The sequence below is a fragment of the Dryobates pubescens genome, chromosome 26 (genome assembly GCF_014839835.1).
Source record: "Dryobates pubescens isolate bDryPub1 chromosome 26, bDryPub1.pri, whole genome shotgun sequence".
Classification (NCBI taxonomy): domain Eukaryota; kingdom Metazoa; phylum Chordata; class Aves; order Piciformes; family Picidae; genus Dryobates; species Dryobates pubescens.
Window position 1 is genome coordinate 15,239,374 of NC_071637.1, and position 16,753 is coordinate 15,256,126.

The 16,753-nt window shown below is 49.4% G+C and overlaps 2 protein-coding genes across 2 annotated transcripts in view; both read left to right on the forward strand.

Annotated features, from left to right (window-relative positions):
- The window catches only part of PPP1R16B (protein phosphatase 1 regulatory subunit 16B), a 69,058-nt gene extending 61,831 nt beyond the window's left edge, over nucleotides 1–7,227 (forward strand). Inside the window, exons 7-11 of the mRNA XM_054173494.1 lie at nucleotides 298–423; nucleotides 779–854; nucleotides 1,237–1,366; nucleotides 2,062–2,230; nucleotides 3,029–7,227. Coding sequence (XP_054029469.1) covers nucleotides 298–423; nucleotides 779–854; nucleotides 1,237–1,366; nucleotides 2,062–2,230; nucleotides 3,029–3,550 — 1,023 coding nt within the window. The 3' untranslated portion in view covers nucleotides 3,551–7,227. The remainder of the gene's footprint in view (nucleotides 1–297; nucleotides 424–778; nucleotides 855–1,236; nucleotides 1,367–2,061; nucleotides 2,231–3,028) is intronic.
- Nucleotides 7,228–9,887: 2,660 nt separating this feature from the next.
- Nucleotides 9,888–15,577, forward strand: FAM83D (family with sequence similarity 83 member D). Its single transcript, XM_054173667.1, has 4 exons — nucleotides 9,888–10,355; nucleotides 11,857–12,024; nucleotides 13,484–13,608; nucleotides 14,590–15,577. Exons 1-4 carry the CDS (start codon nucleotides 9,903–9,905, stop codon nucleotides 15,575–15,577), a joined length of 1,734 nt encoding a protein of 577 aa, XP_054029642.1. The 5' UTR covers nucleotides 9,888–9,902.
- The last annotated feature ends 1,176 nt before the right edge of the window (nucleotides 15,578–16,753 follow it).

Consider the following 16,753-nt stretch of genomic DNA (forward strand, 5'->3'; position numbering starts at 1 on the left):
GACCTAACACCAAGACATCAGCTAAACCATGCCACCAAGTGCCACATCCAGTCTCTTCTTTCCTTGTTCTAACCCATGCATGTAAGTTATCTTCTGAACTGTCAAGCAGTTTCCCCTCCAAACAGAACTGGATGCAGGTAGTACTGAGTGTTAGGCACAGGAATAACCTGCTGTTGACCTGATGGCATCTGCCAAGTGGGGAATGTCTGCCTGCCCAGATCTAGACTTGTGTTGTCCAAGAAACTTCACTGAGATGTGGCCTTGCAGGTGGCTCATGCTCTGTTCCTTATCTCCTAGCTGCATATAGCTGCAGCCAATGGTTATCTGCATGCAGCTGAAGTACTGCTTGACCAGGGGGCAAGCTTGGATGTGAAGGACTGGGATGGCTGGGAACCTCTTCATGCTGCTGCTTTCTGGGGACAGGTAATGATCTTGTTCAGATGTCATGGGTGAAGGTGGCATTTTTCTGCCTGGACAAACTGTGGAGTAGTTTGCAAATGGAATAAATCTGTGCTGGGGCTGGCCTCTCTGAACAACATCAGAGGAGGTCCTGGGGTCTGCAGAAAAGAACCTGGTACTAAGGAAGTTCAGGGAGAATATGTCTGTGCAGTTGTATGGTAGGAAGTGTGTTGAACATCAATCACACAGCAGAGTAATTCGAGGTGAGTTGAACACGAGTGCCAGGGCTTCATCTCATATTCCAGCTTTTCAGCTTTGGGGAGGAAAATGATTGCCTAAAATAACCTCTCCCAACTTGGCTTTCTTTCCCTTTCTTTAGATGCAGATGGCTGAGTTGCTTGTGTCCCATGGGGCTAGTTTGAGTGCCAGGACATCTTTGGATGAGATGCCAATAGGTGAGCTTACCAAGCTTAACAAAAAAAAGAAGAAATAGCTAAGCAAAGCTTTTCCTCCTAAGCTTGCTGGCGTCTTCACATGGTGCTTTCAGGAGCAGTAATACCATTTTCCTTTGGAATCAAAGTTGCAGTTACTTTAATGGGGATTGAAGTTTTAAAGCACCTACTTTGTTGCTTCTGAAAATCATGGAATCATAGAATCAATAAGGTTGGAAAAGACCTCAAGCTTTGGAACAGCCTGGAAGTAAAAATGCTAGCATCTGAGCATGGCTGTATCTTCCTCCTAGCACTTGTGGTTGCACATACTCAGAAGGCACAGTTGGTAACATAGTGTTAATGGTTTGACCTGTCTGATGGATGGCTTGGTTTGTGCATGCCACAGATCTGTGTGAAGAGGAGGAATTCAAAGTCTTACTTCTGGAGCTGAAACACAAACATGATGTGATCATGAAGTCTCAGATGAGGCACAAATCCTCCCTGAGTCGAAGGACCTCCAGCACTGGCAGCCGGGGGTAAGTGTGTTGCTCCCTGTGGGTCCTCTGGTGCACAGCTTGGCCACCCAGACCTGGTTGCAGGGCACTCTGTGGTCAGAGAGCAACCTGCACATCCTGTCTGAATGGGCTCTGAAAAGTGGAAGCAGAGCTCCTTCCAATAAGAGGCTCTTTCACACGAGAGAGGTGGTGCTTTTTGTGCTGTTGCAGTTCAAGAACCGCTCTGAGCAGAGGAGCAAGTGTTGAGAAATGACCCTGTTACACCACTGCTACTGGTGGCAAAGAGTCAGTGCTCCAAGTGGATTTACTTGAGCTTATCATTAACAGGTCTGATGGCCAAGACACTGTGCTCAGGCAGGGTTTGCACAGCTCTCTCTGTTTACTAGACAACAAAGCAGACCTGCAGTCCATGAAACTCCCTGACCAGCTCATGGGCCCTTTCCTTCTACATTTGCTCCACTGGGTTTAGAGCAGATCCATTAGGTGAGCTGTGTGACATCTCACACAGATTTGCTTCAAAACACCTTAAAATTCCTCCCACCTTTAATACCCACACTCGTGCCCTTGTTTTGCGTGGGTGCCAGGAAGCCAAGTTCCCCTTCCATTCCAGTGGGGGAGGCTGTGAAGCTCAAGGAGGAGATGAGAAGAGCTACACAGGGTAAGAGGAGATGTCATGTCCTGCTCACAGCTTTGCTGTGCCTTCCCCTGTCCCACAGGAAGGTGGTGAGGAGGGCCAGCCTTTCAGACAGAACCAACCTCTACAGGAAGGAGTGTGAGAAGGAAGCCATCGTCTGGCAGCAGCTGGGGGCTGCAGAAGAAGGGAGAAATTCAACTCTCATTGGAGAAATTGGGGAGACTCGCTCTGACCAGGAGAACACAGACCCTGTAAGGAATCCCTTCCCTGTTGTGGCAGTCACCCAGGAGGGCTGCTGGTGCAAGTTCAGTGGTCATAGCAGGAGTGGGTGCCCTGGTATGCAAGGTGGCATAAGCTAAAGACTTCTTCTTTGGCATAAATGGGGATGTCCGACTCAAGTGGAAGGACTGGTTTGGATTTACAGCTGCATAAATACTTTTGGGACAGTGGGGCAGCAGACACCCCCTGGAACACAGGAGGTTCCACATGAGGAAAAAAAATAATCTCTGGGGCAGACTGCCCAGAAAGGTTATAGAGCCTCTGTCTCTGGAGGCACTCAAAACCCACCTGGATGTGTTCCTGTGTGATTTACTCTGGGTGAGCCTCCACTAGCAGGGGAGTTGGACTGCATGGTCTCCAGAGACCCCTTCCAACACCTACCAGTCTGTGACTTTGTGAGACTAGTGAGGTAGGAAGTCCAGCAATGTGGTGTGTGTATTTCTCCTTCCAGCTAGCAAAGTGGCCACCACAAAAGAACTGTGATCTTGCTTGGCAGCTACTGAACTCAGTTATTGCCATGTTGTGTTAGTATGCTTATCTAGCTATATCTTCTTTTTTTGGTGAGTCCTTCTGAGTTAGCATTCCATGGTTCTGGGTGGGAACCAGCTCCCGACTGGGGCTCACAGCATTACAGGGTCCTGTTAGTGAGTGAATGCAATGTTTGAGCTGCAGTGTGGTAGAGGGTCTGAGTGTGAGCAGGCTAAGGAAGTTGTGAACCATGCTAAGGGGGATGGTCAAAGCTGCTTTGCTTTCTTATCTTCTCGTTACAGAATTCAGTGCTGGAGAACTCTTCTCTCCTTCCGGAGTTAGCAAACAAAAGCACCCAGTGTGACTCTGAAATCCCCCTCCAGAACGGACTCATGGCCTCGGCCAGCCCTTACCAGTACACCTTTTCCAACGGGGACGTTTGGAGCATGCACACCGACCTTGAGAGTAACCCAGGCCACATGCTGCCCTACGGCAACCCCGGGCTCCCTGACACCCAGCAGTTCTGGGGGCCCTACAAGGAGCATAACCACCAAACGCTCTCGGAACTGAAGCGGCAGCGGGCTGCGGCCAAACTCCTCCAGCACCCTTTCCTCAGCACCCACTTCAGCAGCGGCGTGGGAGGAGTGGCTGAGAACGGGGGTGAGGCCAAGTCACACCTCATTGCATCCAGGACTTCTCCCTACAGCTCCAACGGGACCTCAGTGTATTACACAGTGTCCAGCGGTGATCCGCCCCTCTTGAAATTCAAAGCTCCCATGGAGGAGATGGAGGAGAAGGTGCATGGCTGCTGCAGGATCTCCTAGTCCCAGCTGTTCCTCACCCCAGAGGAAACCAGATGCGGGTGGGCTGGTTGGATCTCCCGCAGCAGCCAGGTTGTTTGCATTCCAAAGGGAGAATTTGGCTATGGACATCCTGACTGTGGTGGCCTCCTTCACCTCGAATTGTACTTCACCCTGCCTGCTGCTTCCATTGCAGTTGAATGAGTAATGCAGGTGGAGCAAGGCTCTTGGGAGAGGAAGGGATGCACATCAGCATGATGTAAGAGTCACCCTAGCCTTGCTCCCTGGAGAAGGAGGTATGGTGCACTGCCTCCTTGTCCTTGGGAAGTCATGAGATGCCCTGGAACAAAGGAAGGATCTGAATTAAAGTCGTTGCATCGGAGCCTCTTGCTGTAAGTCACCAAGCTTGTGGAAGGTGACAGTTCCAAACCTGAATTTTCACTCTTATCCTGGAGGGGAGATCAACCCCACAGTGAGGTTTGCAAGAGTGGACAGAGCTGTTGTCCCTACAGCTGGATCCAGCACTTACAGACCCTGAGCAGCATGCCAGCTGAGGTGCTGCCCTCGCTTTAGGAAGTTTGCAAGGTGTCACCTCCTTGCAGTGAAAGCTCACCATCAAAAACTCTGCACTGGCTGGGTCCAGTTCTGCTCAGTAAGCTCATCACTGCAGACTACCACCAGGTTTGAAGCAGAACTTTGCCTGCAACAGGCTTCACTCAACAGGCTTTAAAAGTGATGTTGCAATAAGGGGCCCTGGCAATAGAATTCTACTGCAATAAAATACTGACAAAGGTCTATACTGGGATAAGTAAGTTAAAAACACCACAAACCACAGACAAGTTCTTTGTACTCTTTAGACTCTTCATTTGGTAAAACTGAAAAGACTTTTGCTGATCTCACTTTCCTAATGGTTCTCTTTGTTTACTCTCTAGGCTCAACACAGCTACTAGGGGCAGTGTGCTTTGCATTCTCATTGTTTCTTCTGGATTTCCAGAACCACAGGGCTGAGGAGGGGATGAGGAGGACAAGGCTTGCCAGCACTAACCTAGAAACACCATGGAAGCATTTCTGACCTCCCTAGGTGTTACAGCACTCCTGTTCCCCTGCAGTCTTTGGCTGATAAATAACTGTGAAATCATTGCTCGGGTAGATAAACATTGCAGCAAGGCAGGAGGGGTGTGTGTGTGTGTGTCTGCTTTCCAGCTCTCATGCTGAGGTCATCAGCAGTGGTTAGCAGCTGTCAGAAGACAACTTAAATTGCCTCTGTGTGTATGGGAGTCATTTAGTGCCATGCAGTTGTCAAATCCTCTGCAGGGCGGTTGGCACACCAGGCGCCAGCGTCGCAGTGTAGCTCAAGTCAGCTCTGATTATCTGAGCAACATTAGCATGGCATAACCTGGGACTTTGGCTCTTCAGCAAGCTATGGGTTTGTGCACCTGGGGGAGGTGAAAGGAGGGTGTCCCATGAGAGACAGCTCTGAGGAGCTCATCACAGTTGAGTTAAGAAGTTGTGTCTGCGGAAGTAGATCTCAAGCCTTTTTCTACACAGAGGGACACACAGCTCTTTGCCTGCACAAATATGTGTCCTCCTTGGACAGTTCAAATTGCAGGCTCTGAAAAGTATAAAGCCCATCTGGGGCTCTGCAAGCCATCCATGGATTAAATCCAGCTCGTGTAGTTGTGCTTCAACCAAGCAACAGCAAATGCAGCTTCCACCAATCTTCCTTTTAGCTGGTGGCTGTTGGACATCAACATTACACTTCACATGTAGGCTGCCCTGTGGGGGTCCTCACAGCCTTCCCTTTTTTTCAGGCTATGAAAAGCTGATTTAGGCTGCCAGTGACTGTTAAATGCTCCCTTCTGCTCCACATCAAATCTAGCTCATCACAGGGGCTGGCTGTATTATGATGCAGGGCTTTGGGCTTATCATTCTCAGCTCCTGGAGGCAGCAGATGTGGCTGCCTGTCACCACCACAACCACACTCTGCAGGAAACACCTTTGGACCTGTGAAGCTGGTACCAGGCTGACTCTAAAGATACATTTCTCCTCTCTCACCAGTTTTTAGGAGCAAACAGAAAATGGGAGCAGTTGATCTGATTTCCAACCCTCAGTTCAGTTACAGGCAGGGATTTCTTTCTCTGGTTTGAAATATTGAGAGAAGTTTGGCTTGCTGCATGATGCTAAATGTAAGACTAGAAAATATTTCTGGTGTTTGGTTTAACCTTAAGGAACTGCAGAAGTCATTCTCTAGTAGAAAGAAGGTGATTTGGTGACTGGAGAGAGTTTCCTGCATCTGTGTGGTATGAACAGTGTCTCTTCTGATTACCTCAAGGAAAATTGTTCCAGGATAACACCAAGCATAGCCTGGGCATCACTGAACTGGGAGGGGGAGGAGGAAATGGGGGTGATCTTTGAGCTGTCTCTCTTCTTCCATGGTGCTGAGGGTTGTTTCTGCACATTCATCCTGTTGAGAATTCTGAACTCAATGTAACAAATTTTGGTGCTGCTATCCACTGGGTTGCAAGTGGTGCAAAATTCAGGCCTAGCTGATGCTTTTTTTTTCCCCCTAGGGGAAAAAATCCTACCTAACTCAAAGCAAATAAAAAGAAGACCCCTGGATGTGATAGTGCTAAGTAGTTTGAGGCTTGCTTTCACTGAGAGCTGTTACTGCATTAAGGCTGTAGGAAGCCTGTCCACTTCAGGCACACTTCTTTTAGTGCACTGATGTTTCCCTCTAGTTATAAGTCAAACTCCAGGAACTCGGCACTCTGGCTGTGATCTTGAGCAAGCCAACAACTGATTTACTGTCAGGCAAAAGATATGGCAGGTTCTAGATGATAAAGCATCCCCCTGATTGGACTTGGTGTGGTAGCTGTACAACTGGCTGTGATACAGCTCTTCTGGCTTTGGCACTGTAAGGTGAGTGGTGTCTGATCAAATGTCAGACGAGAGAGTCAGTCACCAGTAAATCTTGCAGGCTGTGTTTCACAGCCCTAGAGTCATAGATTATCTCAAGTTGAAAGGGACCCATAAGGACCACGAAGGCCAACTCCATGCCAAGTACTTACCTACCACTGGCTTTGAGCTGAAGCTGCATCAGAGATGGACTTGTGAAGGCTGTCGACGCGTGACCTGGAGTGGATTAATGCTGATGTGCTGGTGACGTTTGGGATACGATGGTCACTGCCTGGGGGGCACTGGCTAACACACTCAGGGAAGGAGCTGGCAGTTCCTGCTGCATGCAGAGCTGTGGGCTGTAAATCTGGGATGAGCAGTTTTGTGAAGTGGCTATTTACCCTGCTCCTGGGGAACTAGTTTGTAGAGACAAACAGGCTGTCATGGGGGCTACAAACCTGTGGATACTTTTCAATGTGCAGCGTAAAAGCCTACCTCTAAGAGCAGGGCTTTTCCCTATAAGCTTCAGCAGTGTTTACTATATCTATGTGTTTTAAAGGCCAGGCCACTGGAAAGCTCTGACAGTAGAAGGCACTTAGCTATTTCATTGGATCTTGGTATTGCTAAAAAGCTGTAGAAACCACAAATCATGTCATGAGTGGCTCATTTAAGGAAGATGTGGTTAGGTTTTTTTATGCTGCATCCAGTGTTTTTAGGCTCAATAAGTATCTAAGCACAGATTCAAGATCAGATCAGGGTACTGTTTCTGTCAGCAGCAAGCCAAAGGGTGTAGTTGTTCCTAGAGATTTACAGAGGTGTGAGAAAGTGGAGGTACTGATGGGTCTAGTGTAGGTGGAGCTGCCTGTGGGAATAATCCTGCTTGCAAAGCCATCCTGTGCGCTGAAGTGTCTAGCAGACTGCCTGGTTGATGCAAGAAGCTTGGCTTTTCTTGGTGAAAGGCATTTTGTAGAGGGAAAAACAGGTGTGGCTCAGAACAGTGTCTCTGCTTCACTGAGCTCAGTCAAGAAGGTCCCAGCACTGAGATGATAGATAAGGGCTTAAGTACCACTGCTGAGTTCTGTTTGATGTCAGACCTGGATACTTACTTCATGTACCAAGTGATGTGATTTTAGCTCACTTAGGCTTACTCCTGTGATGTTCCAGAATCTTAAAACCCTCCTGATTTTGGGAAGAACTGACTCTAGGCTGTTGTGATTCTATACTATCTTGCAGATGTGGTCGAAGAACTGGTGAGGAGGAAGAGCACGGCAGGGCAATAGCAATAATGAATTGGTGCAATACTTGGTGGAGGCCACGCATTCTCGAGTCTATTGAGCAGGGTCTTATTTTGTGGGGTTGAGAGCATTTACAAGCTCCCAAACTTCATTGCCACTTCTATTTAGTGTCTTTTTGCTTTAAGCTCGGAGCTCTGTTTACCCAAATCTTCTCTGCTGAAGCTAAATCAGCAGTGCCATGAAATAGGAGTATCTTTAACTGAGAAAGCAATAGCACCGGTCTCCAGTGAGCCACAGATGAGCTGCTGTCCATCTGCTGGAAGGTGTTCTCCCTACATCTGGATATTTCTGTGCCTTATCATACTTGCTAAACTCGGTAACTAGTCTCTGGAAGGCTTGTGGTGACTCTACAGTGCTGTTCTTTATCTTGGAGACCGTTTTGCAAGGGGATAACAGTCCAGAGCATGCCAGATGCTGAAGTTTTTGTTTGCGCTCTCAGTTCTCTCGTGATCACAGGTTCTCCTTTCCTAAATACACAGAAAGGAGATGTGCAGGGTCCTCACTCTGATTTACCAAATCATGTTGACCTACTTTATTATTAGCAGTTCTCTACAGGCAGAGTCCAGAAGACACCTTTAGCAGCAAGCCTCTTGCTGCAGAACACAGCTAATATTGACATTTTTTTTGTGCTCTGCTTTGCCTGTGGCCATACAACAGAATGTTGTTGTCCCTGGTTGTCCTGTGGCTTTATTCTGCTGTTTTCATGTTGGCCAAACTAGTGATGAACTTCTCAGTTTCCCCCCCTTCAATTCGAGTCCCACTGGGTTCTTCAGGCAACATCTGCCACGGCACAATTTCAACCTAGAACATTTTGTTGGTATTTCAACTGTGGATGCTGTAGTAGAGGAGACCCTGCTCGAGATACCTGTTCCCAAACCTCCACCAATGCAATTACCTCCACCTGCAGCTGGAGAGGAGATACGGGTCTTAACCAGTGCAGATGCAGCCTTAGCATTGCCACCTGTGCGTCTTCAGCCTCCAGACTGTGATGTGAGGACAGACTAGAGGAGTGTTGGTGACCCTGGTGCGCCTCGGTGTGACTGCTGCACGTACAGGACGTGAAGGAACGCTGGCCAGCCTCCTGCACTAACTCCTCACTCCTTTGATCAGTAGTAAACGATGTACAAACAAAAACTTGATGAAATGTATTTTATGTGAGGAAGAAGAAAATTAATGTAAGAACTGTATATTGTATTAGCAGCTTTGTGTATAAAATGGCATTTTGGCAATCAGAGTCTAATATATTTAAAACTGGTTTTGTTTTGTTTTGTTTTTTTAAATAATAAAGGGTATTTGATATTGTATGGAACTGACTTTATTGCTCCTGTAAAGTATGACAAGATGGTTTCTTAACATGTTGAAGCAATGCAGCAAAATCTTAACTTGTATGTAAAAACTCGATGCCAAAAGGGTTATGTCTGACAGTATTAGCACCGGACTCCAGCGTCTTTAATAAGAGAGATTGACATTGGTTTTTTATTTAAAAGTTATATTAAATTTCTTTTAATACAAAAAAAAAAATGCCACTGAGCTTTATTTAATGGGTTTGGATTTCGGGGCGGGGGGCGGGGGGAGCGTCTCTACCCCTCTCCTATGTACGCGTGGCCAGGGATTGCCTAGAAGAGACAATCCAAGCAGGGGCTAGCTGCACGTTGTTATTTTCAGCGGGTACCGGTAGTTTGTGCTGGGGCTGGGCAGAAAGGGCAAGCTCTGCTTGGCTTTTCCGAGCTTCGTTGTGTCCGGGGCGCTCAGGGGGTGCGTGAATGGTTCTGGCGAAGGTGAAGTCGGCTGTCCCTGCTCCCAGCCCCGGCACAGCAGGACAGGGTGGGTGAGAGGCAGTGAGGACTAAAGCCTCGGGTGGGGCTGGCCATGGGGCAGATCTGAGGCAGCTTCGAGGGGGTTCAGTGTGAGACGGCCGTCTCGGCCCGGCGCGACTCGGCGGCCTGAGAAGGGGTGTGTGCGGCAGCAACCGAGCCGGGCGGACCCCTGGAACAAACGCGAACCAACCGTTCGCCGCCAGACCCTCTCCGCGTCCCGCCCCGGCCGCAGCCGGGCCGGGGCCGCCTCTGCCGCAGCCAACCGCGGCCCGGGGCGGGGCGCGGCTCCCCCAGTGGCGGCGGCGGCGCGGAGCTGTTTGGATTCAAACCTCCATAAAGGCGCTCCCAGTCCCACGGCCGCACCGTGCCATGGCCAACAGCTCGCAATGTCTGGAGGAGGGTACCGGGCGCTGGCCACCGCAGCCACCCGAGCCCTACAGCGAGGCGCAGCGGCTGGCGCTGGAGGAGCTGGTGGCGGGCGGCCCCGAGGCGCTGCGAGCCTTCCTGCGGCGGGAGCAGCTGCCGCCCTTCCTCTCGGAGCCCGAGGTGCGGGCCATAGTGCGGGGGGCGGTGCCGCCCTCCGCGGGCCCGGAGCCGGCGGCAGAGACCTCTCTCGGCGCTTCCCTCGACGCCTCCTCGCTCACCTACTTCCCCGAGCGCTCGGACCTGGAGCCGCCGGAGCTGGAGCTGGGCTGGCCGGCTTTCGCCAGCGGCGCCTTCCGCGGGCTGACGCGGGTGGAGGCGCACTTCCAGCCGGACTATGGGGCCGGCGACTGCGGCTGCAAGGAGGCGGTGCGGCGGCAGATCCGCTCTGCCCGGCAGGTGAGCGAGTGCGGCGGGAGCGGGCTGCGGGCTCGGGCTTTAAACCACCTGTTGACCAAAGAAAGGCAGCTTAGGAGGACGAGTTTATAAATACACGATTGCTTCTCTTCTTAATTATATGTGTCTGTATATATGCTGCTGCCGGGGGATGTCGCTTTCCTGGTTCCTCTAGAGGTGGTAGGCTGCAAGCTTCCAGTCCCCACTACCGAGTGCATACGGTACTGCTGCTGCTCTTCATAAAGAAACCACTCACTGACTTCGAACTGATCTTGCTCTTATTCAAAGTGGAAGCTTTCCTGTTCCAGGTTCCTCACTGCTGTGCTCTGTGAGTCAGTTTTACTTGCAGCAACCTCATACAGTCCCTTAAAGGGTATGACACCAAAAAAAAAGCCTCTCTTGTAAAAGAAGAACTTTCTTATAAAAGACCCCTAGGATTATATTTCTCTTCTTCACCTTTTCCCTTTTGCACCTCATTAGTTGCCCCCAAGGCTTGCTTTTAGCAGGATTTCACCTGTGAATGGTTTGATCTGATGCAGAGTATGGTGCAGTAAGTTCTGACTGTTCTGTGTAGCTCATTATGGTACCTGAGGTTGTGGCCTCCAATTGCAATCCCCAGGAGGGAGCCACCCTTCTGGTAGGCAGCCATTCAGTTGGCTCAGATGAAATTTAAATGGATAGCTTCCTTTTTGGGTGGCTCTGTGTAATGTGCTCATGCATGGCACGCCTTTGAATCAGCAACTGAGCTCTGTACCTGCCCCCTTCTGAGTGCAGAAGTGTAGAGTGTATGTGAGGATGACATGAACATGGGCTTCTGGCCAGAAACGGTCACAAAGGGAAGCTCTGTTCTCAAAGGATCCTTATCAGGTAGATGAGACCAGTCTGGTGACTTCAGTAAACTCCCTGCAAGCAGCTGTTTCTCCCCAAAGCTGTTCTGCTTTGTAATTGCTTGTAGCATCCTGCCAGTGCCTCCCCTCACACTGAGCCCAGAGCCAGGCAAGATGTTCCAGCTGCTGCCATGTGTGTGCCTGATCCAGGGTGTGGTTTTGTGGGCATGAAATGGAGAGCAAATGTTGGCCCCCAGTATTTTATTGAACATCAGGTGCTGTGTAATATTGCTTAATCGTGTCAGAGTTCCTTGGGAGGCCATAACCTCAAGTAGTCTGGATTCCCACTTCTGCTGTGGTAGTTTCTCCAGTGATCCCAAAAGGCCAGATTACAGGAAACTGTGTACCAAAGCAGGCTGTGAAAATGCACAAAAGCAACAGCAGACATGAGGAAAAACCTCTTCAGGCTTATGCTTTGCACCCCAGGGCATAATGAATTGACAGAAACACTGGGGGAATGTAGAAACCTTTTATAACTTGCCAGGGCCTGGGCAGCAGGAGGGGAAACTATGCTTCTGCCCATGATGATGGCAGCAGGAGAAAACAGCTAGGAGAGGCAGTGATCTGGCCTGGTGTAAAATAAAGGTCTCGAGCAAGAGGTGTCACTCTTCTTGCAGGTGATTGCCCTGGTGATGGATTCCTTCACAGATATTGATATCTTTGGTGACCTCCAGGATGCCTATAACAACCGCAGAGTGCCTGTCTATATTCTCCTGGACCAGGAGTTTTTACCCTGTTTCTTGGAAATGTGTAAGAATTTAGGAGTTTGTCCTGAGCAGGAAGAGGTAAGTACTGAAAATTCAAACCAAGCCCTCCCATGTTTGTTTGTTTCTGGTGGTACAGTTTATGGTGCTGGATATCAAAGATACTCTGCTCTAAAGCATCAGAGTCCCTTGAAAGGCTACAGCTGGTAACCGGTGTGAAAGGGCATTTTGTGAAGTGTTTCTCAGCTGGTGAAGATCCAGGGTTGATAGGGTACCAGTACAGCCTCTGACCCAGCCTGTGAACCAGCTCTCAAACTCAGTGAAAACCAAGCAGAGAAGGCACCTCTGCTCCCATACTCCACCTGTGTGCAGGAGCTCCAGCCCTGCTCTGCACCGGCCTGGTGTGCTGGGTGGAGTGCACACTGCCATCCCTGTCCTGAGGAAGCAACAATTTGCAAGCATTTAGCTTTGCAAGATTTAAGAAGCTTTATTCTTTGGCTCAAAGGATTTAGAATCATAGAATCAATAAGGTTGGAAGAGACCTCAAAGATCATCAAGTCCAACCTATTGCCCAACACCTCCTGACTACTAAACCATGGCACCAAGTGCCACGTCCAATCCCCTCTTGAACACCTCCAGGGATGGTGACTCCACCACCTCCCTGGGCAGCACATTCCAATGGCTAACAACTCTCTCTGGGAAAAACTAAACTTCCCCTGGCACAGCTTGAGACTGTGTCCTCTTGTTCTGGTGCTGGTTGCCTGGGAGAAGAGACCAACCCCCACCTGGCTACAACCTCCCTTCAGGGAGTTGTAGACAGCAATAAGGTCTCCCCTGAGCCTCCTCTTCTCCAGGCTAAACAACCCCAGCTCCCTCATCCTCTCCTCACAGGGCTGTGCTCCAGACCCCTCCCCAGCTTTGTTGTCCTTCTCTGGACACGTTCAAGTGTCTCAATGTCCTTCTTAAATTGAGGGGCCCAAAACTGGACACAGGACTCAAGGTGCGGCCTAACCAGTGCTGAGTACAGGGGCACAATGACTTCTCTGCTCCTGCTGGCCACACTTCTTGCAAGGGAAACAAAGCCAGGGAGCTGGAGGGTGGTATAGCTCTGGGAACATTTCCTTCCTTTCCTAATACAGAATTGCTTACTTCTAAAAGGTTTGGATGATGTGAGCCAGCTGATTTACTTAATTCCTCTGAATGTAAGATGACAGAACTGTGTTATGGCTTGGCTTGGACAGGTTTATGCTCACCCCAGTGAGGGGTTCTCTGCACAGGGAAACACTCAGAGCTCTGTGGCCAGTAATTAATTGGAACTAGCTATTCTCTCCACAGAATCCCCTGACAGAAACTTAGAGGTATCTAACTTAGATCCCTGTGTCTCCTGTGGAACTGATGACACTCAGATACAGACAGTGTGAGGAAGTTAATGTCATTCCTGTCTTCTCAGCTAATTTTTAGGCAGCATTGCTAGTCAAAACTTTTTGGAAGATAACTGAAATCTGATGTCATTTTTTTTTCCCCTTCTTTTCCCCAACAGCTGATGAGAGTTCGGACACTCACAGGCAACACCTTCTACATGAGGTCAGGTGCCAAAATTGTTGGGAAAGTCCATGAGAAGTTCATGTTAATTGATGGCATCAGGGTGGCAACAGGCTCCTACAGGCAAGTACTTGTGGTCTGCTGGTGCCTGATGAAGCTGTAGAGGCTTTCTGCAAAACTCATAGAATCACAGAATGGTTTGGGTTGGAAAGAACCATAAAGGTCATCTAGTTCCAGCCCCCTGCCACAGGGATTCCTCCTACTAGACCAGGCTGGAGCCTCCACAATTTCTCTGGGCAACCTGTTCCAGTGCCTCCCCACCCTCATGGGAGAGAATTTCTTCCCACTGTCTAATCTAAATCGAGCTGCTTCCAGTGTGAAGCCTTTACTTCTCGTCCTGTCACTCCATGCTTTTCAAAAAAGTCCATCCCCAGCTCTTCTCTGGTCCCCTTCAAAACCTTGAAGGCTGCTCTAAGATCTCCCTGGAGCCTTCTCCAGGCTGAACAACCCCAACTCTCTCTGCTCTCACAGCAGAGGACTTCCAGCCCTCAGGTCATTATTGTGGCCTCCTCTGGATCTACTTCAAGAGGCCCATGTCCTTGTGTTGGGTGCTCCAGAGCTGGACCCAGCACTGCAGGTGGGGCCTTGGCAGAGCAGAGGGGCAGAAGCCCCTCCCTCCACCTGCTGCCCACACTACAGGGGATGCAACCCAGGACATGCTTGGGTCTGAGCTGTGGGCACATGTTGCCAGCTCATGTTGGCTTCTCATCAACCAGCATCCTCAAGTCCTTCTCTGGACTGCTTTCTAGCCATTCAAGAAGCACAAATCAACTTTGCTGTTTGCCTAGTGTTAACAAATGCAAAGGGTAAGTGGACTACCTGTGTCCAGTTGGGACTAGCACAACTGGGAGCAGCTCTGGAAAACTGGCTTACACAATTTGTTGCTAGCAAAGCACCTGGCCATGGCTAAATAAGAGCTATTCCTGAAAAAGGGAGTCAATAGTCTACAGGTTTTATATCTCACGTTCAGCACTTCTGAGTTTTGCTCTCTGTCAGTCGAAATGCTCTGACAATTAACAGTGAATCTTGGTTTGTTTTCCATAGTTTCACGTGGTCTGATGGGAAGCTGAACAGCAGTAACTTGCTGGTGCTGTCAGGTCAAGTGGTTGAACGCTTTGACCTGCAGTTCAGGATTCTTTATGCCCAGTCGATGCCCATCAGCTCTAAGTGGCTGCCCAGCTGCAGGAACAGTGGGGTCCTTGATCACCTGGTGAACGGTACAGAGTCCCCCAGAGAATATACTGTAGAAGGCAACTTGAGAGCAGCATTTGCCAGGCTGTCTAGCACTCCAAAGAAACTGTTGAAAGAACCAAATCAGGCTGAAGATAGTCCTGGAGGCAAGCCTCGTAACCCAGGGCACTCTTGCCCTCCTGAAGAGGAGTGGTTCAGCAATGGAGAGGCGACAGTGGAACGGAAAAGTGTCTCTACCCAAACAGGGTCATGGGAAGAGAAGCTTGTAGTGAGGGCATGTAATGCTGCCACACAGACCAACACTCTGACAGAAGAGGTTGGCACTCAGACATCTGTCACTGCCAGAACGACAGGCACCCAGACTTCGGTTCTGCTGAAGGCTGCAGTGACGCAGACCAAGGAAGATGAGCACACAGAAACTCCCCTACTTCACAGAAAGCTGTACACAGAAGCTCCCCTCCTTCACAGAAAGCTGTCAAGAGAAGGCCCTTATCTGGCTGGCAAGGCCATATCCAGTTCCAGTCTGCAGTCGCTGTCTTCCTCATCATCCCAGTGCTCGCTGGCAAGCTCTGCTGGCTCGCTCTCCTCTCTCCGCTCCTTCGACTACTCCACCAGTCGCAGGGCAGAGCACTTCCAAAAGCTTCACAAAGAGAGGCAGTTCCACTACTCCACTATCCGCTCCAAGCTCAGCCACATGGTGGATATCCTGTCCCGGAGGGGACGTGTGCCTGAAAGCTACACCACCCAATACACGGCGAGGTGCAGCCTGAAGCAGCGGCGCGACATCAGCGCCAGCCTGCGCAGCCTCCGCGACGTTTCCCTCTTTTCCCTGAACAAGTGAGCGCTGCCCTGAGTGCAGAACAGGTGAGCTCCAGTCCCAAACTGGGGTGGCTTTGTCCTTCCAGCACTTTGACTTTTTTTAATACAATGTGTACGTTGCTCCCCAGCACTTTGTCTCAGACTATGCACTCGAAGCAGTGAAAGAGAGGGGGGTATTTATACTGTAACTGCACTTGCATGTTCCTCTTGTATGTATTAGTGGTGGAGGTTTTAATTCTGGATGTTTAACCTGAAATGTAAACTCAGTGGGTGGGTTCCAGTTCGTGCCTGTTGCCCCTTGTCCTACAAAGACTTTTAATCTTCATGCTTTAAAATGAGCTTCCAGTTCTGGCTCAGCTTCTGAGTATCTGAATCATCTTTTGTCTGTTAAGAGACCTGTCACCAGCTTCCTTCTTTAGAGTGAACTTGGAGGCCAGTCCCTGCAGGCACATGACAAAGCTCCTCTTCAAAAGCAAGCTGACAAAGGCTCTACAGAATGTTATGGGTTATGCTCAGTAAGGTTATTGTACATATTAAGAGTGAAACCCTGCCCTCCCCTTTTTCTCTTTAAAATGCCCTACCTGAAATATTCTTTCCTGCTGTCTTTATCCACTGCTAACTCGGTTTGAGGAGTTGACAAGCCCAACGTGGTTCTGGAAAACACTTTCAATATGAAACACCTCTCAGGTGAAGTTGCTTTGCAGAGGTGTTACCTGACTGGCTTTTTCCCTTTTTTAGCAGTGGTGGTAGTGAGAAAAGTTCAATTCTCACCCCCCCCACGCACAAACCACAGCTAAGTCAGTCAGAGAAGCAAAGGGAAAGGCTATATTTTTACAAGCAGAATGAAATGCAATGAATATATACAAAATATAGAGTGCCTACAGTATATACAGGAAAGGTCACACAGAAAACTCCCTCCAGATGGAGGAGGGTTCTGCCCTCCCCCCCCACCCCCTTTTTCCCCCTTCCTCCTTTTTTCCCCAAAAAGGATTAGAGAGAAAATGGATATTAAGGGAAATTCTGTTAGTTCAAAGCAGTTGTTAAGAAACTAATTCTTTTTAGTCCAAGGTCAGTACTGCTGTGCCAGTTTTGGGCTGTGCCTTTAAGAAGGACAGCTACTGAAGCACTCTGGCTGAATGTTTTGGTGCAAAAAGGGAAAACAAAGATAATTCTGGACAAATTTCATCGGTAGCAATGT